The sequence below is a fragment of the Tiliqua scincoides genome, chromosome 8 (genome assembly GCF_035046505.1).
Source record: "Tiliqua scincoides isolate rTilSci1 chromosome 8, rTilSci1.hap2, whole genome shotgun sequence".
In the NCBI taxonomy this organism is placed as follows: Eukaryota; Metazoa; Chordata; class Lepidosauria; order Squamata; family Scincidae; genus Tiliqua; species Tiliqua scincoides.
The window spans coordinates 34,078,574-34,105,945 of NC_089828.1; the positions used below are offsets into that span (position 1 = coordinate 34,078,574).

The 27,372-nt window shown below is 44.9% G+C and overlaps 1 protein-coding gene across 1 annotated transcript in view; it reads right to left on the minus strand.

Annotated features, from left to right (window-relative positions):
- ATP8B3 (ATPase phospholipid transporting 8B3) overlaps positions 1 to 27,372 on the minus strand; it is a 74,410-nt gene that overhangs the window by 25,780 nt on the left and 21,258 nt on the right. Inside the window, exons 3-13 of the mRNA XM_066635594.1 lie at positions 23,744 to 23,777; positions 12,056 to 12,118; positions 11,548 to 11,639; positions 9,848 to 9,961; positions 8,799 to 8,897; positions 8,496 to 8,557; positions 7,243 to 7,315; positions 6,611 to 6,681; positions 5,554 to 5,636; positions 3,357 to 3,515; positions 1,282 to 1,370 (exon numbers count right to left, since the gene is read on the minus strand). Of these exons, the coding sequence (XP_066491691.1) occupies positions 1,282 to 1,370; positions 3,357 to 3,515; positions 5,554 to 5,636; positions 6,611 to 6,681; positions 7,243 to 7,315; positions 8,496 to 8,557; positions 8,799 to 8,897; positions 9,848 to 9,961; positions 11,548 to 11,639; positions 12,056 to 12,118; positions 23,744 to 23,777 (939 nt within the window). The remainder of the gene's footprint in view (positions 1 to 1,281; positions 1,371 to 3,356; positions 3,516 to 5,553; positions 5,637 to 6,610; positions 6,682 to 7,242; positions 7,316 to 8,495; positions 8,558 to 8,798; positions 8,898 to 9,847; positions 9,962 to 11,547; positions 11,640 to 12,055; positions 12,119 to 23,743; positions 23,778 to 27,372) is intronic.

Below are 27,372 nucleotides of genomic sequence, written 5' to 3' on the forward strand. Positions count from 1 at the left end.
AGTTGCTTACAGTATGGCATTTAGCCACAAACAGGGATGATCAAGTGGCATGGAGTTCCTAAGACAGTACCATTTCAGAGTACAAACAGGGGATTGGAGAGTTTGCACCACTGGCATTCCTGGAGGGGGGGAAATGCTAAGTTTTGCTTTCGTAGCTGCAACTGGCTCTGCAGGCGTGGGGAGGGCTTGCTTTACACCAACATTCGGGTGGCTGCAAAACTTGTGTTTCCCCCCCCCCCTTTCAGGAATGCCAGTGGTTTGCACATGATCCCATATAGAAAACTAGCACACGGGGAAAGAGTTCACCTTGCCCAGGCTTTTGCAAGTTTTCTACATGCAGAGAGATTTTTTTAAAAATAGAATAACCATACAAACAGCAATGTATTTTAAGACTGTTACAGCTACTTCTCTATGCCTCCTAACCAAAACAGCAAGGTTTGGAACCACAGATCAGGCACCACAGATTAAACACACCTTTCCCAGCATTGTTTTCTTGCTGAAAATCACCCATATACCCCCCTTCCATCCCATCACCTATTTGCTGCAAATAGCTGCTTTGGGGGGAAAAGCAGGGGAGGAGAATGGTTTTTGGCAAGAAAATGACACAGAGGGAGCATGTGTTAACCCCCTACTCCCTGCTGCTATGGTTCCTATCTGGAGGCCCATCCCTTAATAATGACAGATTCATTGTAACATGTAGTTTGGCCCTGAAGCGATGAAGATGGGTCCCTAGGCTGTTGTGATTCAGGATGCTGGTAGGAGTTCACATGACTGAACATTCTTCTGTTCAACTAGCCCCCATTCCTTACACATTGAATCTAGCAAGTCAGGTGAAAGCATTCTGAACTAGCTCTCTTCCTGACACCCTAGTTTTCTCTGTGCATGCCTCTTAACCAGTTTAACCCCTGCTAACTGGTTAAGAGGCACTTTTTCAAGTGGGTGCTCCTCTTTTATTTAGCAGGGGGAGAGCAACTGGCCCACCTCACCCCAGCAGTGTCTGTTCTAGTGGCTGTCTGCTGGTATTCATTTGCATCTTTTTAGATTGTGAGCCCTTTTGGGACAGGGAGCCATTAGATATTTGATTTTCTCTGTAAACCGCTTTGTGAACTTTTAGTTGAAAATCGGTATATAAATACTGTTGTTGTTGTTGTTGCATGGACTCTTATGTTATGTAGAGGCCTGCTTGTCTAAATGAGTCACTCAGTGCATACAATGAGATGCTTCCTCACACATCCTGGCCAGGGATCAACTGATAGTATCTGAAAGGGGATGGAGTCTTACCAATAGCACAAGACGGTCCATCAGATGACTGAGTTTGGTTTTCTTAAGTTTGATCTTCCCACAGTTTTTCATTATTTTGGAATCAAAGCCTGCATAAGAGACATTTGGGAGATATTAATTCAAGCTAAAACAAAACACCCAACTCTTCCCAGGCAAACAGTTGATAGAATCAAAGCTTTGAGAGAAACATAAATTTAAAGGACAAAATGATACAGTCCTCTCCATGTGGCAGCTGGTAGTCACACTCATACCAGAAACAAGAAACAATCATATTCCCCATTACAAAGGACCTCTCCAAGCAAAATTCTTTCAGTATCTGGGTAAGATCCAGCCAAACATAATCATTAATGTCTTATTGTTTTTATTGGGAGAGACTTATGTTGAGGACGAGTGCTTCTACTGGAATTAACAACACATTGGAACTTGGCCTTGTCTTTCCATCTCATCCCCAAAGAAGCTCTACTTAGGGCATGTCAGCACAGATTTTTCTGCAGTTAATCAAATTAGTATTCAGGCAGTTCCAAGCCACAGGACTAGGAATGCTCAAAGTTTATTTTGAACTGTTAAGAATGCAAATTTATCTGCCAGGTGCTTGCCAGCCACTTCTCTGGATGAATCAGCCTGCCAGACAGAGACTCCCCAGAAGATTTTAACTGGTGGCACCAGAATCACACAAGAGCACATGGTCCATTCTGAACTAGCTCTTTCCCTGACACCCTAGCTTTCTTTGTGCGTGGATTCTTATGTTATGTAGATGCCTGCATGTCTAAATGAGTCACTCAGTGCATACAGTGAGATGCTTCCTAACACATAAGATACCCCAGGCCCAATCCAGTTAAGCTATATAGGTAATAAGCACTGCCTCCAATTGAACACAGAAACAAATTATTCTAACAGCCCAATCCTTTCTTTTTGTTCTGCCAGGAGAATGTGTGTTCCACCACTGGAAGGAAGAGGATGCTGGCAGAGGTGCAGTTCCGCTGGTGATTACAATGAGGTTGCCAGGCCAATGGTTAGTGGCTGTGTGTGCAGGCTGGTGGAGAAGCCACAATCCATTAGCACCATGAGTTGGTAGTGGGTGGTGAGAAGAACAGAGGTAGGACAGGAAAGTTACTGGCAGCACTCATGTGTGCTAGCATCCTATCCTCCTTCCCTCTTCCTTACTCACCTTGGTTCCTTGCCAGCAAAATGGCTGGCGCAGAACTGAGAAAACTCATTGGGGAAGCAGAAGTTTTCCCCAGGATAAAGAAATGAAAGTTCTCTTACCCTGAGGAGACCTCCATGATGATTCCACCACCATAAGATGCAGTGTGTGCTCCATTGACAAGGCTGCATCAGAGAGGGCGGTGTTTTGGTAGAATTGAGCTGTAAATGTTATTTGCATTGCAGTTATTTTTTTCTTAGCGGGACCAGTTCTCCTGGGTGATTAACCATTCTCTAAAAGAACCAGTACGGTCAGTTTCCTAACACCTCCTGATCTAGAAGCTAGTGCAGGGCAGAATATTGTGGAGGAAATTGATACAACAGGCAAAAAACAGAAACTAGTCTTAGGCCATGTGCTAGAGAGGAGGGCAGTGGCTCAGACAGTATTGCTTGGTGTAAGTACAGACACCTCTGAAAGTCCCCTGATGCAAATATCTCTCTGGCTTTTGGAGTTACAGATCACCTGAGGCATTGGGAACCTTCCATTGTTCCATGTTTAAAATTTCCTAATATTTTGTAAAGCACTGTGCATGTCTGTGCATGCATGGTTCCCTGCTACTGTCTGGTTCTTCAGTTCTTTGGTGCCTTTTGCCCTCCTCCATATTACTGATGTAATATGCATCTCCGAATGCAAGATAAATGGAACCTCCATGTACGGGGGCTGTTTATCTCAGATTGCCAAATGCTAGGGTCATGTAATGGGGAGGTTTGTTGCCTTCCTCCCCTGCCTGCAGTTTTTCCAGAAGCATCTGACTTGCCATTGTCAGCAATAGGATGCTAGAATAATGGACCTTTGGCTTTATCCAAAAAGGCAGTATACTTATGCTGTTATATCCAGGGCTCACTTCACATCACTGGCAATGAGGACTTGCCTGCATAGATGACAAGGCCATAGCAAGCCTCCGTATTGCGTATCCTGCAGCCACGCAGCAAGACCTTCTCACTGTCAAGAGGGTACTTCTCCCCTTGCCACTCCAGAGTGCCAATGAAGCTATGCATCCGACTGTTGGGCTCTTCACAGGTCACTTTCCCTGGAATGGCAAACCAAAAGGTGAGATTCTGCTCTGCCTTCCTCTCTCCTCCTGAGCCAATTAAGACATACAACATTCCCCCTCCCTCTACCCAGCATGTAGTTCAGTCTTTCCCGGACCAATTTCCTAACACAGTGATTTTCAACTGCTGCGCCACTGCACATTGTTGCGCCACAAATGGCCTGCAGGTTTGCCACGGGAGGGTCATTTATTAGTAGGGCCATTGGTGGATGAAAGCCCCAGGCTGGCAGTGTGCCTTGTTAGTTATCAAAGAACCAGTGGTGTTTGCCTGAACAATTTTAGTGCCTTATCAGTGTGAAAAAGTTGAAAATTGTTGACCTAACACCACAGCCTTAGCAATGGTGAATTTAACCTGTTAGGGAGTTTGGTTGGTTGGCAACCTTCAGTCTCGAAAGACTATGGTATAAGCCTACAGCACCTGGTATTCCCAAGCGGTCTCCCATCCAAGTACTAACCAGGCCTGACGTGCTTATGTATTTAGAATTATTCTGATGCTTGTAACCTGCCATCTGTTTTTAACCCTACTACCTTGTACTTTTTAACTCTTGAAACAAAACAATGCTTCGTAAACAAAACATTAGTATTTGGATCCCTGATGGATTCTGTCATATGCTAATACAGAAATATTATCGAAGCAAGTGGTTGACCAAACAGAGAACAAGTAAATTTTTAATGTCAAAAGTTGCAGCTTCTGCCTTCATCAAAAACAGAGCTATGATTGTGATTTAAATACAGCTTGGGGTAAAGATTTTCAACATTTTTCTGTTCATGACACACTGACTTCCTTTTCCTTCTTCTCTTCTCTGGTCTTCTCTGTGGTCTTTGCTTCTTGTGATGTAACTTTCAGCTTCTGCAGCTCTGTTTCTTGGGCAACTGTTACTACATTTCATTGCAATGAATTGTCTGTCAATTTGTTACTACAGATAGTTGCCATAAAAGCAGAGCCATAGAACCCGGAACGGTCTTTCAGCAATTTTCAACCACTGCGCTCCAAACTACTGGGGCACATTTGCAGACCTTTCAAGGCAGACCAATGTACCATGCCACACCAGCTGAATATTGCTTGGAGAATGTTAATGGAATTCTCAACAGAGTGGCTGAAGGCAGAGAATTAAAGAGTTAGACCAGGGGTGTCCAAAGTTTTTGGCAGAAAGGCCACATCATCTGTCTGACACTGTGTCCGGGGCCAGGGAAAAAAAGAATTAATTTACATTAAAAATGTGAATGAATTTACATAAGTTTACATAAATCAATATACTAGAGGTGGAACTTATATGAATGAATGAAGGTCTTGCAATAGCTCAAGGCCTATAAAAGGCCTTGCACAAAGCAAGGCTGGCCTTTTCTTTGCTGCCACTATTGCATCACAGATGTGAAACAGGAAGCAGTGAAGGGAGCCCTCATCCCACAGCTAACAGGAGAGGTCAAACAGTTGCCCTCATGCTGAGAGCAGTTGCGTCGGGCCAGTGCGGGCTCCAGTAAGTTTCCAGCAGGCCAGAGGCTCATTGGAGACTGGGGTCTCCCTGAGGGCCACATTGGGAGTCCTAAAGGGCCGCAAGTGGCCCCAGGGCCGGGGTTTGGGCACCCCTGAGTTAGACTAACAGCACAAACCTGGGCATGTCTATTCAGAAGTAAGTCTTACTGTGTTCAATGGGGTTTACTCTCAGGATGGTATGCACATTTACTTGGGAGTAAACCCCACTGAATACACTAGGACTCCTTAGTAAGCCTGCATAGGACTCTACCGTTAAGTGTTGTACTAGAGAAGATGGGGTTTAGGTTCTACAATTTGCATATCCAGAAATACAGTTGGACTTAGACCTGGATGATCCAGGTTTAAATCCCAACTCTGTCATTAAGCCTCCTGAGTGACCTTAGGTCAGTCACTCATCCTCACCTACTTCACAGGGTTGTTGTGAGGATCAAAGGAAAGAAGGAACCATGTACACCACCCTGAGCTCCTTGGTGGAAGGATAGGATAAGAATATGAAAACAGAAAAATAAACTTATATTTCACCATCAAAGGAGGCCATGTTCTCCTCACTGGCCAGCTGCTCATGTGTCACCAGGAGGGCCTGTCTATACTTCAGGTTTGTCTCTCTGAAAGTGAAGTGAAAGAACTTATTTAGAAAAGGAAGGCTAAAGTACAAATGAATCCACTAATTTCTACATTACTCTATGGGTCTGACCAATTCTGTGATGCAACAGCACTTTGTCTGTCTGTCTGTCTGTCTGTCTGTCTGTCTGTCTGTCTGTCTGTCTGTTACAGTATTTATATTTGCTCTTTCTCATAGACATTTTGTGCCACAATGACGCAGCTGGTTCCCGTCAAGCCCGCTGGACCAGGTAAGGTAGTGGTGGGAGCACAGAGGGAGCAGGAGCAGGAGTGGGGAGACAGTGGGAGGGGTGGATCTGGCAGCAATGGTGTGCACCAGATACTATCCCCTCTTTTTACAGCCTCCCTGCTCCTTCTTCTTGGAAGTGTGCCAGCTAATCCCATTGTGGATTGGTAGGTTTTTGGAGGGATAAGGGAAAATCGTTCCCTTTCCCACCAAAGTCTCTTGATCCACACCCACCTGCCCCATGCCGGACACAGTGTGCACCTTTTTGGTGCAGCTGCATTGGCAGGGGGGAAGGATAAGATTGGGCTCTTAGCTTCTGAACAATGCTGCAGTGTAGATTAGACAAGGAGTGACTTATTATCAAAATACATGTAACAGCCTCCTCCACCATATCTTAATCCCCCTCCCAGCTGGCCCAGTATCACACTAGGCTTCCCAGATTTGCACCAGCTAAATAGCTGGTGCAGATCCAAGAAGCCCCATAGGGACAGCTGGAGCTTTATTTGGGGTAAGGGAAAATATATCCCCTTACCCGAGAAGACCTCCAGCCAACTCCTGAGATCCAGTGGATGCAGCATAGGCCATGCAGCTCCACTGTGCCAGCACAGTTTAGGATTGGGCTGTGAGTTCTTGTGAGGATAAAACTGGGAGGGAATACTTTGTATGTTATTTTGAGCTCCTTTGCAGAAGGGCAGGATGAATATGTTACACATACATAAGGAATACCATTACCCATCAATGTCCATGGTCTCCACATAGCAAAGGCTGTTGGGTTCTGTACTGGACAGTAAAAGGAGATCAGCCTGGAAAAAGGAGGACATATAGGAGATGAGATTATGCATGGCAACAAAACTGGCAACTGCCTACCAATATCCTGATCATTTGACCATGTTATGAATCATAGGTGTGATGGAGTGAAGATGATGATGGCAGGGGGCACAAGATAGGCCAGTGCCAATGAGGTTCTAATCCTGTTTGATCAGCCATTCTCAACGGAGCTATATGGCCCCTTGGGGTGCCCTGACATGTTTGAAGAGGGCTACAGACTGAAAAACAAAAATCACTAAAAATTTTATGTTTATCCGTTTGGGTTGTGTCCTTGTTTGACGGGGGGGGGGGGCTGGAACCTGAGAAGACCTCCTAAGGGGAGGGGAATAAAAGGGTTGAGAATGGCTGAATAAAATGCTTGCATTGAAGGGACATTTGATTGCCTTATTTATACCCCACCTGTGATTTCCATTCACGAAACACCCAAGCAGAGCCATACACTGGTCAAGGCTCATCTGTGGTCCTGATTTGTGAATACTTGCATTTGTGCCTGACACCCTCCCCCCCAAAAGTGGCATGGAATGGAATTTGCTTACTGGCACAAAGCTGTCCTTGCGGAGGCAAACAATATCACCCACACAGATGTCCCGCCATTTCATCTGGTTGAAACTGTAGGGGGAAATGATGAAAAAGGACCAGCTGTAACCAGGAATCAAGCACACGGGAAGGGTGGGAAAGGTCCTTGTAATTGGTTATACCCACTTCATATAAAATTCACAGAGAGAGAGAGAGAGAGAGAGAGAGAGAGAGAGAGAGAGAGAGTGCACCAGTCATCCTATGCATCTCTACTCAGTAGTAAGCCCCATAGAGTTTAACTGAATTTATTCTCAGTTAAATGGGAACAGGATTGCAGCCACAGACTCTCCAGTGATGCAGGAGAGTCTTCAACTGTCTTTTTAAGTGAAGAGTTCCCATGAACCCGTAGCAGTTCATATGTTTGGAATAGTGTTTGGGGCTGAATTGCATACATTTCACTGATTACATTAGCCCCTGAATTCTTGCGGAGTTTGGGGGGGGGAGTACCTTCCCCTTAAATTCATATTTTCCCATCTGGAAATTTAGATTATTGATCTTTTTCAGAGCAATGTCTGTATGTATTCAAGAACACTCCATACAGCACCAGAATGCTTGAAAATAATAATAATAATAAAGATGGCAACTGTAGTCCTATGGTGAATGTCTGCTAGTGAACCTTTTTTCATGGAAATGTTATTCTTCTAAGGAAGGCCCCAAAGGCTCCCTGAACATCCCTGCTTACCTTTTTCACAGACTGTTTAGGGTTCAGTTGGCAGCTGTTTCAGTGCCATTAATTCTACTGTGTGATCCTAGCCCATCAGGGATCACACAGTAAACACTAGTGATTGTTGCAACATGTCAAACTAGTTTACAGTAAAGGCAATGCTTCCTGCCCTCACTCTAAATTGGTTTTATGATGATACTGATTTCAGATTTTTTGTGATGATATTTAATTTATTTATTTATTTATTTATTTATTTATTTTTGTTTGTTTGTTTGTTTGTTTGTTTGTTTGTTTGTTTGTTTTTGTTCTCCACCTTTCTCCCCGAAGGGCACCCAAGGTGGCTATGATATCAGATTTGACTACTGGATGTATCACAAGGCCAATTCAGAGTGAGGACAGGAACCACATTGCAAGTGGGAGAATGTTGCCCTGCCTGCCAATAGACCCTCACTCCAACAAAATTGCTGAAAGTAAATGCTTTACACAAAAGATGAATATGTTCACTTAAACACCCCACAAGTCCTTTGTTTTGGCTCCGTCATTTCGTACCTTTTCCCAGACAAAATCTCACAAGGACGGTTATTGATTTCATAGTCACTACGGTGTCGTGCCTGAAAAGGAGACATAAGGAACAAGCGGATTAAAATCTGGGAAATGCATACAGTAGACTTTTGTTCACACAGAGCTTATTTTCACAAACAAAACTCATCTTAGGTCATCATCCTGAAATATAATCTTTTGATAAGATCAGTGAATTCCCAAGCGATGTACTTGAAATATACAGTACTATTGTGTCATGAGAATAACTTATTCTCTACCTAACCACTGCATATCTATCACTTTTTTACTCACAATGTCATCAATCAAGTCTCGGATGCCTCTAATGCCAAGGAGTATGGAAAGGGGGAGAAGGAGGGCAAACCACGGTAGGGTGGAGATCTCCGGGACAGTCTGAAATAAGAGATGAAGTGGAAGCAGAGGTTATTCAGATAAGTAGTAATAGTTGTAAATTTAGAAGAATACGTAGGTGATAAATAGGGCTGAGCTGAAAGGGAAGCATGAACGTATTTGGCAGTGGTGGAAAGTCTCTCCCTTTGTGATTTTTAAGAGACTGCATCAAAAGTAGACACAGATCCTTGAGAGATCTGATTGACTGGGATCATCCACATGACCCATTCAGGAAGAACTGCCTTGGTTGTCAATTGGCTGTGTTTGCCTTCAGCAGTGTGGTCTCAAAAACACACTCACTGATTGGTTATGTAGCACCATATGGGCAGCCCAATCCACCATGAGTCCCTGTGCAGCAATGCAACAATGCCAACAAGGCACCTGCTGCATCCTGCAGGGGAATTTTTGCCTCTGGAGGCCTCCTTGGGGCAAGGATTGGCCAGTATGGAGGGTCTACTTGGACCTGCTCCAGCAGTACTGCTGGTACAAGTCTGCATGGACCCGGGAAAGCAGATTAGGCTGATCAATGGGATTTGAATTCAGCGGACAATGCTGCCACCAAACTCACCCCTTTCCCAGTCTCAATCCACCCCTGCCCGCATTGCCACCCCATTTCTATCCCATTAATATCCCTCCCCACCCACAGCCTTCCCCCCCATGTCAGTTTCCCTGCTCCAGTGCAAGCCACCAGCTGCAAGCCTCTGATTCTGTTGCTGCCTTGTGGCAGCAGCTCAGAAATGGCTGCTGGTGGCACACTCAGCACATCATCTTCAGTCGATTTACAACAGCAGAACAGTGTCCCGCTGCTGTAAATCCACAAATAGGATTGGGCAGTAAGTTAAAGACAAAATGCTCTAATTTTTTTTCCAGTACCCATTAGGCACCTCTACCCTCCAGCACCCACTCCACGGCTATGGCTTTCCCTTACCCAAACAGGCTAAGAAAGTTCTTACCTGCAAGAGAATGACGGCCAGGAAGTAGAAGTTGGCCACACGGTGAAACTGCTCATATAGGTTGAGAGGAATGAACGTGAGAACGTTGTACTTGGCGGTTTTGATGGCATTATCCTGGTGGAAGATGGTGTTATTAAGAACCATGTGTACACAAGATATATACGAGAAATGGCCAAACCTGCTTAATGTAAGAGCCAAATACCATAAACTTCAGAAAGTCGAGAGCCACAAGCCATGAACAAATATTACACACATGTTTTTATTCCTTCGCAGAACATTCACAGACACGTCTAAAAAAAATTAAAGTGAAGAGAAACAAAAGCTCCGACACTTGCAATTCAACCAAACTCTACAGCGCCCAATATCACACTAACACTCCACTAACTTGCACTGCCCACAATCTAACTACACACACCACATTACACAATTGCAAGCCACAACTACTGAAACTAGCAGTATCAGCACTGGCTTGCACGATTATTGATTCTGCAGCACAATTCCTCTGTCAGATCCTTGGTAATATGGTATTATTTAATCCCCGATTCAAATCTAGTATTAAAATTAGCATTTAAATTCTTAAATATATTTACTTTCCATGAACATTAAACTTACATTTTAATCCAGTGGATTCTCAGTTTATACCCAGTAAATAATGATAAAGCTTGAACAAATTTTTTATTTTCTCTTTATATTAATCGTGATACAAAAAGATCAGTCAATGTTTTTTCCACACATTATATGTCAAAGAGCTACTTGTTGCTCATGAACTGCAGTTTGGCCACCCCTGATATATATGAAGTTGTCTTGAAATTAGACATTTCAAGAAATTTGGTGGATCAAGTCCAGTGTTACTTACTGCCTGACAGGCAGTGATCTTCCAGGATCTACAGCTCAATTCAGGGAAGTGAAAATTAGCATTCAGTATTGGCTGATGAGAAGAAAGCTGTTGATTTCAGTAGCAGCAGCAAATCAAGAAAAAATGGGGAGGAGATAAAGGGGATTCTGGAATATTCTTTCTTTGGAGCCTTGTTTATCCTTATTATTTATCTCTTTTCAGGAAGAGATAAAAACATTTTGCTCCCCCTGAATTTGAAGAGAGCTTTCCCTCTGAGATGGAGGTTTGCATTTCTGTCTGTTGCTGTTTCTAATCTGTTTCACCAAGTTGACCTTTCGGATTTTATGCATTGTTGGCACTGGGGTCTGTCCCCCCCCCCCCCAATTCATGGCTGCATTGTGAATAGTAGTTAAGAAGTCATATACAAGTATTATGAGTGCATTTTACAATAATAGGGATGGGAAAATAGCTCCATAGCGGTACAACATGTTCTTTGCATTTAGAAGGTCCCAGGCAGCGTCTTCAGAGAAAACCCCTCCTCTGAAATCAGGGATAGAAGCTATCACTCACAGTAGACAGTCCTGAACCAGATGGACCAACAGTCTGATTCAGAATAAGACTGCTTTCTATGTTTGAAACAAACAAGTAATAGGTCCTATGACAGAATTTACTCAATCCGGTGATTTGTCATTTTGAAGTGTCCTGAGCTGGTGACACCAACTTGCAGGAAGGGAGAAAAGTCAACTGAAATGAAAAAGGTTTTGCAAACCTTTGTTCGGTTCCACCACAAGACTCAAGAAACTTTGCCCCAAAACTCTTTCAAGAGTTTGCATTTGATTAAGCAACTTATGTACATCTTATATACCTCATACTTTTTCTTCCTCAGACACCAGGCGTACCGCTTCAGAAATTGTTTGTGGTAAGCCCGGTCGTTGGCCTTCACCACCCAGGTGAAATCTGGAAGAAGCAAGGTAAAGCTATCACTGAGGACCAACAGAGAAAGGTTGAAATCTTGGTAAATTTCATCCACTCACCACAGCCAGATATTGATCGCCCCCTTCAAAGGTACTTCAGAATATAAAAACCTACAGACAGGTCATATAACCATCTTTACCACTGATATACCTGCGCTGCTGCCATCCCCCATTGCGATTCCTCTGGTATTTGGGGTAGACTGCCTCTGAACATGGAGGCTCCATGTAGATACCTGAAAGAAGTTCTTCTTTTTGAAAATCCTGAATGTCTGACCTATCAATTTCTTTGGATGACCCCACATTGTAGTGAGAGGAGAGGAAGCAGATCTATTCTGTCTCCACCCTGCATCCTTTTATAAACCTCCCTCTTGTCCCCCTAGGATCTTGTCCTTCGTTTACCTTGCTGTCCTGTGGTTGCATTCAGATGGTTTGCAGAAGATTCCTTGTTGTCCATTTTGGAACCTGAAAAAGAAGTAGGACGAATGCCATCATCTACCCTTTTTGCAATTTCTTCTTTCAGTATCTTAATACTGTATGTGTGATCCTTTCACAGTCGGGTATTGCTGAAAAATACATTGTCATAGTTTTCATAATAAATGGTCCTTTTCCATGGAAGTGGAACCAACAGTCTGCTGGTGTTGACATAGCATGGTAGAAAAAGTTTTGCATGGTGGTGAAATAGTCACAAATCATGAAGTCCCCAGTTTGAACCTCACCTCTACCATTCATTGATGAGATGGGCTTAGCCCAGCCACCTCTCTCAGCCTCAGTGATCCCCATCTGCAACATGGGCATCAAAATACTGCCTTACCTCTCCAAGTTGGCAAGCAGGCCCAACCCTACCATGACTGATGGAGGTGGTGCCTCTCAGGCAGCAGCTTGACAGGGAGTGCCTGCCGTCCACCCAACCACTGCTCTTCCTCCCACTCCCTGAATTGGAAAAGGAAGAGAGACGGGTGGAACAGAAGAGAAAGAGTGGAGAAGAGTGGTGGGCTAGAGTATCTGAGTCACTCTAGGATCTGAGTCCACCACACATTCTCTTCTGCTTCGTCCCCCATTTCCTTTTCCAACTGAAGGAGAGGAAGGAGAATAGGGGGGCATAAGGGGGGCAGTTAAGGGGGGCAGCATTTCGTACTGGGTGGTCTTGGGTTGGCCATGACTGTAAGGATTATTTAAAAATTGTGAACATGTTAGAGGAAGTGTTGTAGCTTGGTGGCAGGACACCTGCTTGGCATTCCAAAGGCCCCAGGTTTGATCCCTGGTATGCTCACATAGAACCTCGGGGAGCAGGGCAAGCAAAACCTTGGAATGCTGCTCTGAATAGACTGTGCTAGGATAGACAAAGCAATGGCCTCTTTCAGCAGAAGGAAATGGCTTCATCTGTTCATCAGGAGTATCCATAGCTCGGTGCTAGAATGCACGCAGAAGGTTCTGGGTTCAGATCTCCAGCTGAGCAGCAGATCTATCTGAGACCTCAAAAAGCTGCTGCCAGTTGGCAGTACAGGAACTAGGGGGATCAAAGGCCTGACTTGGCAGGGCAACTTCCTGTGTTTCTTACTGAGTCACCGTGTTCCCCGGGAAACCTCAAGGCATAGAAAACAGCATGAAGACACTGCTTTAAACCATTGAAAATAATAACAACAAAGCAGCTGTTTTTGTACAACCTCCTAAGGATTTGGCTTCTTGCCTTGATCTTCAAACAGAAGTCACCAAACCAGGTAGGAAGGACCAAGCAATTACCTAATGGCACAAGCATACCTGTGGGGTATTATTTCCCTCTTTATCTTAATCAGACTATTACATCTTTCTGTTTGGTTTGCATTCATCTGCTGCCAATCACAGGCTTTGTAGCATTCAGTGGAACAGAACCCATTGTTGCCGTCACACCTCTGCAAAACAGGGCTCTCCAAAGTCAGAAGGAAACCTTACTCAAGCCATGGCTAAGCAGCCAACCCCTTCTGGCATCAGAATCTTAGCCAGGGTGAAGCTAGGTGGTGCATCACCCAGTGCCGGCTCCTGGATTGGTGGGTCCTCAGGAAAGTTACTTTGTACTCAGAGGTTTGTAGTGGCTTGGCGGGAGCCGAAAGTCAGCCAGGCAGCTGCTGGAGAAGAAACGGGGCTGCAGCCACATCACAAAGCTGTCACCATCCTCCTCCAAACTGGGAAGTGATGTCATGTCTATGCCACTGAGACAAGCCACTCCCTCTTTCAACCTCAGTCTTCCCCATCTGCAATATGGGGATAAAAACACTTAAGGTGCCTTACAAAGTGATTGCAAGGCCTATATCAGGGATGGCCAAACTTTTTGGCAGGGGGGCCCACATCATCTCTCTGACACTGTGTTGGGGGCCAGGGAAAAAAGGATTAATTTAAAATTTGAATAAATTTACATAAATTAATGTATTAGAGATGGAACTTATTTGAATGAATGAAGGTCTCGCAATAGCACAAGGCCTACAAAAGGCCTTGCACAAAGCAAGGCAGGCCTTTACTTCGCTGCTGCTGCAGCTTCACAGGTGTGAAAAAGCAAGCAGTGGAGGAAGCCCTTTGCCCGCAGCTCGTGCAAGAGGTTGAACAGTCTCCCTCATGCTAAGAGCAGTCACCTCGGGCCAATGTGGGCTCCAGCAAGTCTCTGGAGGGCAAGAGGCTCATTGGAGACTAGGGGCTCCCTAAGGGCCAGATTGGGCATCCCTGAGGGCCGCAAATGGCCCCCGGGCCAGGATTAGGGCACCCCTGGCCTATATCAAGTATGAAATGCTTTACTCACCCAGAGGGCACTATAGAAATGGTAATACTTATGAAATGAATCATATGGAGAATGGAGTTCTAGAATCTGGGCACCGCTGCAAAGTTGGCCTGTCCCGTTATCCACACTAAGGAGACCTCAACTATGCAAATAGCAAGGGGGGGTGGACATTAAATGCTACTTTACTTTTTGAAGACTGAGAGACAGCATGGGGAATCTTAACCTCACAAGGGGGAAAATCATATCGGACCAAAAACATGGCAAAGCTTTTGCAAAATACTAAAAATGCCATCTGTGAGGGGACCAAGCGAGTCTCAGGGGGTAGGGGTTCCGTAACCTCAAGGCCACAAGTTTAATAGTTTATTTAGAAGATTTAACATCTAGAGATCCCAAGAAGCGGCTGATCCTTGAAGAATGACCATCTTAGCAATTCCCATTGACAATATTTGAAGAAGGCATTACCACAAGGCCAATACCGGAATCATTTGAGAAAATCAGTTATCCAGACCAGGAAATAGGGACAGTTCTGGAGTCCTCTTGCTCCATGAAAGTCTTGGCTCGTCCTGCCATAGTTATTACTCATCATCCAGTTAATTAAAAAAAGATTACAGTGCTGACAGGTTGGCACAAGTCTTGATCCTCTGGCAAGAGGCACCATCGAGCCTACAAACAGCCTGATACACGAGGCAAAGCCAGGACTGCATAGACAAGGCAACCCACGCAGTTGTTCAGTGTGTAAGTGTTATTAGAGTTATTGATGAAGCAAGGTATGACAAACTAGACCAAAGGACAGGCCTGAGAAATATACTTCAAATACTGGCAGCCAGCCCAAGAAATTTGGCTGGTCCAAGTAGATCATGCAACACTGGGGTAAGGACTATACTGCTTCCAGGAAAGCCCTATCCATTAGGCGAAAGAGGCAGTTGCCTCAGGTGGTGGATTAGTGGGGGCGTATGCCTCTGTCTCCCTACCCACAGTCCCAGGTTGAATGTTCTCCATGCAAACATTCTTCCTTACACATAGAAAACTAGCATGTCAGGGAAAGGGGCTAAGGATGGAGCCCTTTCCTCTGGTATGCTAGTTTTCCATATGCAGGGACAAAAACAATTTTAGCTCAACTTCTAGCTCAACTTCTCCCTTGCGTGCTCATTTTTTATGTCAGGGATCTCTCTCTCTTGGCATGAAAAGGGATTCAGCCATGTGAACCTAACCTCCTCAGGTGCAAGTTGCCTACCTCAGTCAGAACTAGGCAAGAATGTGGAAGGTGATTCCCAGGATCCTTTGCAATGGTGTACAATTGGAGGAGTGTGCCTCCTTCTATGCACTGAACCTGGTGGCCCTAGGCAAAACCAGGGAACACTCCAAAGGCCATCAGGAAGCTGCCTTGTATTGACTCGAAACATTGATCTGTCTGGATAGCAGCCCTCTAAGGTCTTTTTTAGCCCGGTCTTTTCCAGGTATCTTTTTACTTGAGATACCAAGGAACAAATCCAGGACTTTTTGCATATGTAGGCGACATTCTACCACTGAGCTATGGCCTCTCCTAACTGTTGCATGCCAGATTGCAACGGCACAGGGGAGCCCAGCTCCAGTGTTGGATCTGACCCAGCCTATCACTCACCATTTGCAATCCATTCCTGGGGACTTTTCTAAAGCTTTACTCCCACCAACTTCCCCTGAAAAATCCTGCAATGGGAGCTTAGTCAAGTCAGCCCATCTTTGTTCTTCGAACCAAGGTCAAAGGTAAGAGTGCCTCTGGGCAGTCACGGGCCACATTCCATATAGAATGAGTTTGCAAGGTGGGGGCACTTTGCAATCCAAGGGCATGGATTTGGGTGTGGATGTTGACACTGCTATACTGTAAGCATTAATTAGGCAGATTTATTTACAATGTAAGTTTCATGGGGCAGGGAGTTGTCCTTTCTCTGCTTATGTAATTCTATGAAGTGCCACGCACACCAACGGTACTATACTAAATGAAATATAATATATAGTAAATGTACTAAATATTTATACTTATATGATTTAATATATAATATTCTTAATAACAATAATAATCACATTGTTTAATCAATCAAGGGTTTCCTCTATGTTAGGAGAGAAAAAGAACATCACTTTCAAATACTTGAATGAATACTGTAATTTTTGTTTAAAGAATCAAAGTACAGGAACTTCTGCAGACACACACAACCCCCCCCCCCCAAACCACACCTCATCATGCAGCCCTCTGGACCATGGCAAGAACATCTTGCAACCTGTCCATTCAAAGGCCTGGATTTACTTCAAAGTGGAGTTTTATCTGAAAGGATCACCCCGGACAGACCCTTTCTGCCTACCAGAATACTGAGTGGTTTTTTTCCCCCTTCAACGTTTTTTATTTGTAGGGTCAGAGGAGATATGGTCCTAATCCAAATTGTTCCAGATGGCTTCCTCCCTTGTGGGTGCTTTTAACATTTTTAAGGAAACTTGATAAGGCTGTCCTGTGGGCTTCTTTTAAAATGACAGACAGATCGACCATGGTTCTGGAAGAGAGGCTTTATCCAGAAGAGGAACATGATAGAGATGTCCTTTCATTCCAGTTTCCTCTATTAAAATTACCCACCCCAGGCAAAACATACACAGCAGGTATAATTCTGAACAGCATCCAGAAGGGATTTAAGTGGAGAAATGCAACAGAGCAAGAGAGTTAACGCCATCCCAGTGGACAGCAATCCCAAGATGAAAACGACCACAGGAAGGGCCATGCAGAAGGTTCCGGGTTTAATCCCTGACAGCATCACCAAGTAGGACATGCAAAAATGCCCGCCTGAAGTCCTGAAGATTGGCTACTGCCAATCAATGCTGACATTATCAGCAGAGGCTGACATGTTGTCAGGTAAGAAGGGGGGGATTTGGCATTCAGCCTCAGACATTAGGAGGCCTTGGGCAGCCCTGAGCCTTTCTCAGCCCTTCCTGGAGATGCCAGGTGATTGGATGTATATGCAAAGAACTTGTTTGCTGATTCTTTGCTCTGCAGGTTTGCTGATGGGACCAAGGTCAGTCTTTGGCCTTCTTAATTAATGAGGTTGGGATTTAAACCTCCCATGTCACCTAGCAGCCAGGCTGCTTGAGCAGTGGCACAGAGTCCATATCATGAGGCTCAATGTGTTGCAAGGCAAATCAGCAACTCAAATAAGCAACTCAGAACGACTCAGTACACAGGGTTGAAGGTTCACAGGCTTTTATTGAATTGTATACAATCGGTCCACGGGACTCATGTCCAAAGCATGGACCCCGTCTGAACGCTGGTCCTTAACCTTTATACTACACAGTCCTTTGTCTGAAAATCTAGACATTCTCATTCGCTGAAAGTTTGACATCATAAATGGGGCTAACTCTTAATAGGCTCTAGATAAAATACCATTTACATAAAATATAGAAAATAGGTGAGCAATAAATGAGCAAAACCATTGATTGGCTCTTATTTACATACAGGTGGGGTTTCACCTTAAAACTTTGCCAAAATTACACAATTTCCAAAAGTTTTCAAAACCAGTAGGGTTTGCTGTAACATCCTCATTAAAGAAAACACACAAAGACTTAAACACGGGTGTGAACACTTTATCTGGTAGAACTTCTGACCCATTTATTGACATATATTCCCTTCAAACCCTTCCTAATTAGGATGGCCTTGCTTGAGCCACCCATCTTATCTCTTCTGCATCTCTTCTCCTGGTTTTAGTAAAACACTGTGGGCCCTCTGCAAACCTCTGTGAACCAAAGGCTTTTAAACTTCCTTTTAACAGTTTTACTCTATGTCTTAATTCTGTATGACTATTGTGACCAGTTACTTTGAGTACATTGTACTGAGAACTCTATAGTGGTGTATATATAAGTGACCTCTTCCCTTTAGTGTCTCCTTAGCAAAGTGTAATCCCTTTGAGCTAAGGCTTTAGCCAGCTTCTTGTGATTTTTCATATATTTTAACAAAAAACAAGCCAAACTTTCACTGCATCACATTTTCTTTTTAAGAAATCCTTCTCCCATTTACCTGCAAACAAGTTACTCAGACATCACATGCCAGGCAAACTGCTTTCTCCCTCTCTCTCTCTCTGCACCTTCCTAATCAAACCTGCACCAACCCCCTTTAACATTCATTTCTCCATTTCATTTGCAATTCAAAGACTGATTCTCAAGAATGCTCTTGCTTATCTAATTAAATGTATTCTTTTTCTAAATTCGTCTCTTGCAGATGTTTGTGTCCAGCTAGCTAAACACTATATCAGCCTGCCAACTGATAAGCCTTCCCTGCAATACTGAGGCTTTTCTTATTTCTAATGACTACAATGTTGCATATATGTGTTTTCTCAGCTTGTGATATCTTGGCTGGCTGTATACTTCTGCCAAGATGTAGCCTATCTATTTTTGAGATACAACTCCCTTTGCCAAATTCCAAAAAATGTATCAACGCAAGACTTTGAGGCCCCAAGGTCTCAGCTAGCAAAACAGCTTTCTAAGCAGCTTTTCTGTGGGACTAACTTATGATTTTTAGATGGAAACAGCTTTCACTATTCTATGTGCCTTTCATGCTCTAGCAGTGTGGCTTTTAAGCTTTTAAGCATTTGTTTCTAAAGTCAAGCAGCTCTCTTCCATTGTGTGTTATTATATTGTGTGTTAGAGATATTATAGCATAATATCTCTGGGCTAAAAGGCTTTTAAAATTATTCTTTCTACTCTGCGTATACTTTCCTGGACTATCCAGTGACTTTACGGTCTAGGGTCAAAGGTCACCGTGCCTCAAATGGTTCTGCTGTAGGCTGCACTAATAAGAGCTCAGATCTGAACTGAGTCCAGATTGGGGCACCACCTTTTAAGAAGAACATTGATCAACTGGAGCAAGTTCAGAAGAAGGCAACTAAGGCCGCAATCCTAACCAACTTTCCAGCACTGACATAAGGGCAACGCAACTCCAAGGTAAGGAAACAAACATTGCCTTACCTTGAGGAGGCCTCCATGACTGCCCCCCAACTACAAGATGCAGCACATGCCCCACTGGCACAGCTATGCCAGTGCTGGAAAGTTGGTTAGGGTTGCACCCTAAGATGATGAGGGGTATAGAAACCAAGTCCTGTGAGGAATAGATACAAAGTTTGGCATGTTTAACCTGGAGAAGAGAAGACTAAAAGGAGACAAGGTAGAAATCTTCATGACTCTGAAGGACTGTCACATGGAAGGAAGAGGACTTGCTTTTCTGAGGGCAGGACTAGAACCAAAGGGTTGAAATGACAGGGTAGTAGATTTGCCTAGACGTAAGAAAGAAGGACCTCAATGAAGTGTCTGGAACAGCCTACTTCATGCAGGTTTGGGCTCTCCCTCATTGGGGGTTTCAAGTAAAGGTTGGATGTCCAACTATCAGGGAAGCTGTAGTCACATGCATTAAGCAGGAGATTGGACTAGATGACCCCCAAAGTATCTTGTCTCAGTCCATCAACTGTACCTTTAGAAAGGTTCCCCGCCATAAGGAGATCAAACCAAGAAAGTCTATCTAGTTTAGCATTCTAGAAACAAAAAGTTTCCCATGCTGACCAGCCAGATGTCTCTGAGAAACCACAAACTGAATCTGAAGGCAACAGCCTTTCCCTGATGCTTTTCTTCATCACCTATTGCTTACAGATAGATTGCCTTTGAACACAGAGGTCCCATTAGTAATTGTTTTTAATAGCCATTGATTGATAGACCTAAGAGTTGCCTTAATTTATCAGGCCATGTGTCCATTTAAATCAGCACCCTATATCCATCTGAGGCTAACCAGCTGCCTCTGAGAAGCCCACAAGCTAAGCATAAAGGAACAGACCTGACCAATTGTTAACTCCAGCATCTTGTATTCAGAGACAGACTGTCTATGAACATGAAAATTCCATTTAGCTATCATGGCTAATAGTTGCCCAGAAACCTCTTCTCTCTCATGAATGTGACTAAGTGCCTTCATCTAAGCCAGTGGCCATCACCACACTTTGTTACAGTGAGTGCTAGAAATTGTTTCTGTGCTGTGTGAAAATGAGGATTTTCTCTTGTCTATCCTGAATGTCCCACCTACCAGTTTCTTTGGATGACACCAAGCGGTGGTGTAGCAATGGTGGTTGGGAGGTGCAGTCCACATCATGTAAAAGAGGGTGCAAAGGGGGTGCCAGCGCCACTCCTGCCCCTGCTGCACCAACCTGGCTGGAGAGCCGGCGGGACTTGCCACGTCCACAGCCAACGGGCATCCAGCAACCCGGATGCACAGCAACATGGAAGTAACATGATAGTGTCATGTCATCACCCCCAGTGATGCCACTAACCCCAAGTTCATGAGAGATGGAGAAAAAATTCTCTCTCTCTCTCTCCACTTTCTCCACACTGTGCATCACTTTAATCAACCTCTATCATATTCCTCCTCCAATCTCAAATCCTTTCATCTTTCCACCAGGTTGGCCCATCCGTGAGACTGGGAAGGCTGCCTCAGGAAGAAGATTGGCCTTCTCCATCTGCCCACTTGCTTTCCTCATTCCTTTTCTTCCTCCCAGTCCCTGGATGAGAAGGGAAGGGTGGTGTGGAAGAGGAAGCGTAGAGGAGAGGAGTGTGGTGGAGAATACAAGAAATGCTCTAGCCCACCAGTCTCCTTTTCTCCACACTTCCTGTTCTGCTCAATCCCCCTTCTGATCCAGGGAGGGGGAGGAGAAAAGGCTGGCATATCACCAGGTGGGGGAGCAACATTTCACATACCACCTCAGGTTCTGGAAGGCTTTGGGCCACCCCTTCCTTTCTCCATAGGGAAGGTGCTCTCACCCCCCCCCCATTCTGGTCACCCATTCTCCTCTTTTTCCTGCCTGTCATCTCCAACAGGCTCCTGGTCCCAATGTTGCTTTGTTTGACTTTGCGTCCCTATCAACCGCAGCTCTCATGGTCCCCCCCCCTTGCTGATGAGACACTTTCCCAGCATCCTTAGGCACAGCAAAACTCTGAGAAGAAAGCTGATTTCTCTCCCTGCCATCACCCCCTTCCACCACCTGCAGGCTTGCGAAGGATGAAGATCAAACCTGTTTGGCGACTCCCTAGCAACCGAGAACTGGCAGCGCCTCTTACCCGCCTTGCGGGATCAAACCGGACACCCTCTTCAGGAGACCTGGGCAGCCTCCAGTGCCCTCGAGCACCTTCTGAACTGTGGCAGGGTGGCACCAGCGTTTTGAGGGCAGTGGCGGCTTTTAAAAACAGTGCAAGGGGGCTGGGGAGTGCCACACCCCACCCTGTGCCTGTGTCTCGCCCTCGCTCTCTCTCTCCTTCTCTCTTGGAAGTGTTCCCATGATAATACCTGAGAGACTTGCTCACCTGTCGGGAGGAAAGAAATCCTTTCAGCTCTCTGCCAGGTGCAGGGTATCCCTTTCCACTTCTTCCTCTCCCCATCAGGCACTGAGCCAGGGATCGCCCAAACATCATTCCAATCGCCCACTTCCTTTCCCCCCCTGGCACCACACCATTTCCATCACCGGGCCAAAGTGATTGCATCAACCGTCAGCTACTCAACCCCACGGGCTCTTGAGCACATTCTTGGCCTTTGTCCTGGGCCAACTTCAATGACGAACATCTCTCCCCACCTGTGGTTCATTTTGCATCAGAGTGATGGCATTCAGGACCCCCCAGAAAGCGGCTCCCAATGATATTAAGTGAGCATACCTTCGGGTCAACAATAACATTTTTGGGCAAATGAAGCACAGGGGGTCCTCCTCTTTTGCCTGAAAAATGATTCATATTGAGGAGGGTTGGCCTGCTCTCAGAGAAGCCTAACCACTGAATGTCTGTTCAAGCCCATGCACTGAGATGGTCTCCTGCTGAGGGAGTGATTGGAGGAGTGGGTCACACAGGCTTTTTGCTTGTGACTGATGTGAAGCTTTGCTAGGGGTTGCCAAAGTTCAGCCTTGTGTGGGTGCATCTGAGCCTTTATGAATGACGGCTTGTAAAAGCTCAAACCTTTCCAGATGTTTGTTCAAATTAAGTGCAGAAAGCTCAAACAGGTTGCAGGTCAAGCTCTGGAATGCTTGTGCATCCCTAGGTGAGATGGCAGCATTCATTGACTCCCAATAGAGAGAAACTGCAGAATTTCCAGCCCTCAGAGGAGGTTGTCCATTGCGACCCTGTGCGAGTCACACTGTTGAAGGCTGGTCTCCTTCCAACTGACCACTGCTCAGAGGGTTGTTAATTCTGTCACCTCTTTGGAGTCCGATTCAATCATTCAATCATTTCCGATGCAAAGATGCAGGTGAATGACTTTCCTGCAGAAGAGTCTCCCTCTTTGATCTCTGCAAGAATCATGCATAGATACCAGGGTGTGTGTGTGTGTGTGTGTGTGTGTGTGTGTGTGTGAGAGAGAGAGAGAGAGAGAGAGAGAGAGAGAGATCAAGTGTAATTCTGAAGTGTATGTTGCATTTTAATTCAGAAAATAAGTGTGATCAGCTGCTATCACATGTGATCAGGAAGGTTGGGCAGAGCTATTGAGGGGGAGCAACTTGGGCAATTTGTCCTGCCCACCCCAGAAGCAAGGAGTCTCTGGCTTCCTCTCTTGTGCATACTGCTGTTCCCAAGACAAGGAAGAGTCTTGTCCATAATCTGTGCATACAAAAAATAATCTTATGTTGCCCCTCAGTTTGTACACACATGTATCCTTGTGGGGAGCCAGAAGCAGGGCCCACCACATCACACCTACTCCAGGATCCATTGATTCTTGGGTGGCCCTGAATTTGGAAAACACTGAGTTTAGCAATGAGCCCAGATGGCTCAGAATCAAGGCATGAAAATCTCTCTCTCTCTCTCTCTCTCTCTCCTTGCCAGCCTCCAGAAATGTAGCTGTTATCCGTGAACCACAAAAGCAGAATGAAGGGCCTTTGGTATGCCTTTGTTATGACGCATCCTATTGCCTCTTCTGCTTGCTCTAGCCACTCTTAGAGAGAGTGTTTTTCATGAATCTGCTGTTATCAGGCCGTTCATCTGGGTCAGGATTTGTCCATTAGGCATGTGCAAGCCAAAAAATGGAATCTGGTGAACTTCTATTCATTTTCTTTGAGTTTGTAATTAAAACTCCTTTGTTCCAAACACACTGCATTTGTTCTGTGTTTACTCCTCATCTGTTCTTTTGCATAACTCCTGTTTGTTTTTCTTTCCCATTAATTTCAGAGCCCAGATTCTACTGGGGAGCTTCTTTTCCTGAGGAAATGAGCTTTTCCCCTGGCTGCCACATCACCATCACGCCTCTTGCCTTCATCACATCCAGGGCTGGTCCAAGACCTCCCAGTGTCTGACGCAGTGTGTCAAATGCTTCCCCCACTCACCTGGCAATGTGCCATCCTGTGCCCCTTCCGTTCGCTGCATTGGAAAGAGAGGAGAGAGACAGAGCAAAGGAGACAGTGTGACAGAGGAGAGGAGAGTGGCGTCATTCTCTTCCACAATTCCTCTTCTCTTCTCTTCCCCCTCCTTCCAATCCAGGCAGAGACTCAGTAGAAAGTGGAAGTGGGCACCCCCACCAGTCTGTGCCTTGAGGCAGCTGCCTCCATCAGCCTCGCAAATGGGCTGGCCCTGAACACATTTTGTGGCCATACATTCCATCAACAGTCTGCCATGCCAAGAAGACCTTTCTTTGGTTTGTCTTGCATCTGCTACCTGTCAATGCCATTGCATAACCCAAATTCTTGCCCTGAGAGAGAGGGGCTAACTTCTCTCCATTGACTTTCCCCACACTCCATCATTTTACGTAGAAACTTCTAGAAGTTTCTCCGTTTTAGATGTTTCCCCTTCATATCATGCTTCTCCTGTCATGCTTCCCCCTTCTGTCAAAATTAAGAAGCTCTCCCAAAATGTAGCCTTTCATCACAGCAAAGATGCTCCAGCTCCCGATCCTTTCTGTTGTCTGTTCTTTTGCAGCAGCCTTTATCAGTGACACCACACCGGGTGGCACCACAAGTGACCAAAATTTTGGAAACCTTTTGGAAAATTTGTATTTATGAATAATGCCATCATGTTATATATTATTGGAAAGGTCCTTTCATGCAGAATATAAGGAAATGAACCGTGGCAAATTATCTGCAATGGCCAATTAAGGGGAAAAAGAAAACACAACTGCCTTATGTAACAAAAAGTGGATTTCTTTAACTCAAAACTGACAAATGAGATTGATTGTAATGAGAGCCAATGAGGAGTTATTATGACACAGCAGGGAACCAATAAGGTGTTAGTATGAGTCAGCTCTCATTTCCATGTGTCAGAGCTACTACTATAACTCTTATTCAGGTGTGAGTGCCATCAAGTTGGCCACTAGTGTTTTGTTGGTTACTGGTTTGTTGGGTGACCTCTACTGTGATATATTAAAATAAATAAATAAATAAATAAATAAATAAATAAAGTTCATAAGGGTTACATCAACCAGCATGATGCCACTGTAGCCAGGCTGTTCATATGATATTGTAATTTATTCTGTATGATCTGGTATGGGAGGAAGTTCATCATGGAAATAATGATGAGCTCTCACACCTGCTAATGCAAACCCTTGTGATGCCTCTGGCCTTTATCTTGTCTCAGTCATTGATCATTGAGGAAACTTCTGCAGATATCTTTGGAAAGAACTGTTAACTTTCCATAGCAAGAGCTGTCATTCTTCACAGCTGAGCTTCCCTCCCCAGAGCCTCTTCTGATCAAATTACTGATGGGGGAAAGGCAGAGTAAAGATATGTCTTGGTTGTAGGGCCCATATCCTGTCCTTCATTCTGCAAAAACACCTGTTCAAATAGTAATAGCTTGCACAGGCATTTGCATAGTAGCTGCTTTGTGTAAACATAAGCAAATTCATGCAATCAAATGTTCTCAAGAAAAGTAGGAACATTTTCCTACCACTCTCTGATTCAGAAGCCGTTGCAGGACAGGCCAGTGGTTCTCATACATGTAACAACAACAAACAACAACAACAACAACAACTTTATTTTTACCCCACCTTTCTCCCCGAAGGGACTCAAGGCGGCTTACAACAGGTTAAGCACAGGTTAGCACAGGGACCCACTTTTTAGAATGAGAATCTGTCCGGACCCACTGGAAGTGATGTCATGACTGGAAGTGACATCATCAAGCAGGAAAAATTTTTACCATCCTAGGATGCAATCCTACCCACACTTATCCGGGAGTAAGTCCCATTTACTATCATTATTAAAAGAATATTCATAATAGCTTGTTAAAAGTACTGATTTGTAACATTTCCCCAGATGCAGTCACATACCATTGCAGCATCAAGTCTAATAGATTAAAAATAAAATATTGAAATGAATGGGGACCCACCTGAAATTGGCTTGCGACCCACCTAGTGGGTCCCAACCCACAGTTTGAGAAACACTGGGACAGGCTATTGTGGAGAAAATGAACACAAGTGGCAGCAAATAGAAAAGAGCCTTCAGCCATGAGTGAGAGTAAAAGACAATAAGAACATAAGAACATAAGAACAGCCCCACTGGATCAGGCCATAGGCCCATCTAGTCCAGCTTCCTGTATCTCACAGCGGCCCACCAAATGCCCCAGGGAGCACACCAGATAACAAGAGACCTCATCCTGGTGCCCTCCCTTGCATCTGGCATTCTGACATAACCCATTTCTAAAATCAGGAGGTTGCGCACACACATCATGGCTTGTACCCCATAATGGATTTTTCCTCCAGAAACTTGTCCAATCCCCTTTTAAAGGCGTCCAGACCAAACGCCATCACCACATCCTGTGGCAAGGAGTTCCACAGACCGACCACACGCTGAGTAAAGAAATATTTTCTTTTGTCTGTCCTAACCCGCCCAACACTCAATTTTAGTGGATGTCCCCTGGTTCTGGTATTATGTGAGAGTGTAAAGAGCATCTCCCTATCCACTCTGTCCATCCCCTGCATAATTTTGTATGTCTCAATCATGTCCCCCCTCAGGCGTCTCTTTTCTAGGCTGAAGAGGCCCAAACGCCGCAGCCTTTCCTCATAAGGAAGGTGCCCCAGCCCCGTAATCATCTTAGTCGCTCTCTTTTGCACCTTTTCCATTTCCACTATGTCTTTTTTGAGATGCGGCGACCAGAACTGGACACAATACTCAGGTGTGGCCTTACCATAGATTTGTACAATGGCATTATAATACTAGCCGTTTTGTTCTCAATACCCTTCCTAATGATCCCAAGCATAGAATTGGCCTTCTTCACTGCCGCCGCACATTGGGTCAACACTTTCATTGACCTGTCCACCACCACCCCAAGATCTCTCTCCTGATCTGTCATAGACAGCTCAGAACCCATCAGCCTATATCTAAAGTTTTGATTTTTTGCCCCAATGTGCATGACTTTATACTTACTGACATTGAAGCGCATCTGCCAATTTGCTGCCCATTCTGCCAGTCTGGAGAGATCCTTCTGGAGCTCCTCACAATCACTTCTGGTCTTCACCACTTGGAAAAGTTTGGTGTCGTCTGCAAACTTAGCCACTTCACTGCTCAACCCTGTCTCCAGGTCATTTATGAAGAGGTTGAAAAGCACCGGTCCCAGGACAGATCCTTGGGGCACACCGCTTTTCACCTCTCTCCATTGTGAAAATTGCCCATTGACACCCACTCTCTGCTTCCTGGCCTCCAACCAGTTCTCAATCCACGAGAGGACCTGTCCTTTAATTCCCTGACTGTGGAGTTTTTTCAGTAGTCTTTGGTGAGGGACCGTGTCAAACGCCTTCTGAAAGTCCAGATATATAATGTCCACGGGTTCTCCCACATCCACATGCCTGTTGACCTTTTCAAAGAATTCTATAAGGTTCATGAGGCAAGACTTACCCTTACAGAAGCCATGCTGACTCTCCCTCAGCAAGGCCTGTTCATCTATGTGTTTTGAGATCCTATCTTTGATGAGGCATTCTACCATCTTACCCAGTATGGATGTTAGGCTGACCGGCCTATAGTTTCCCGGG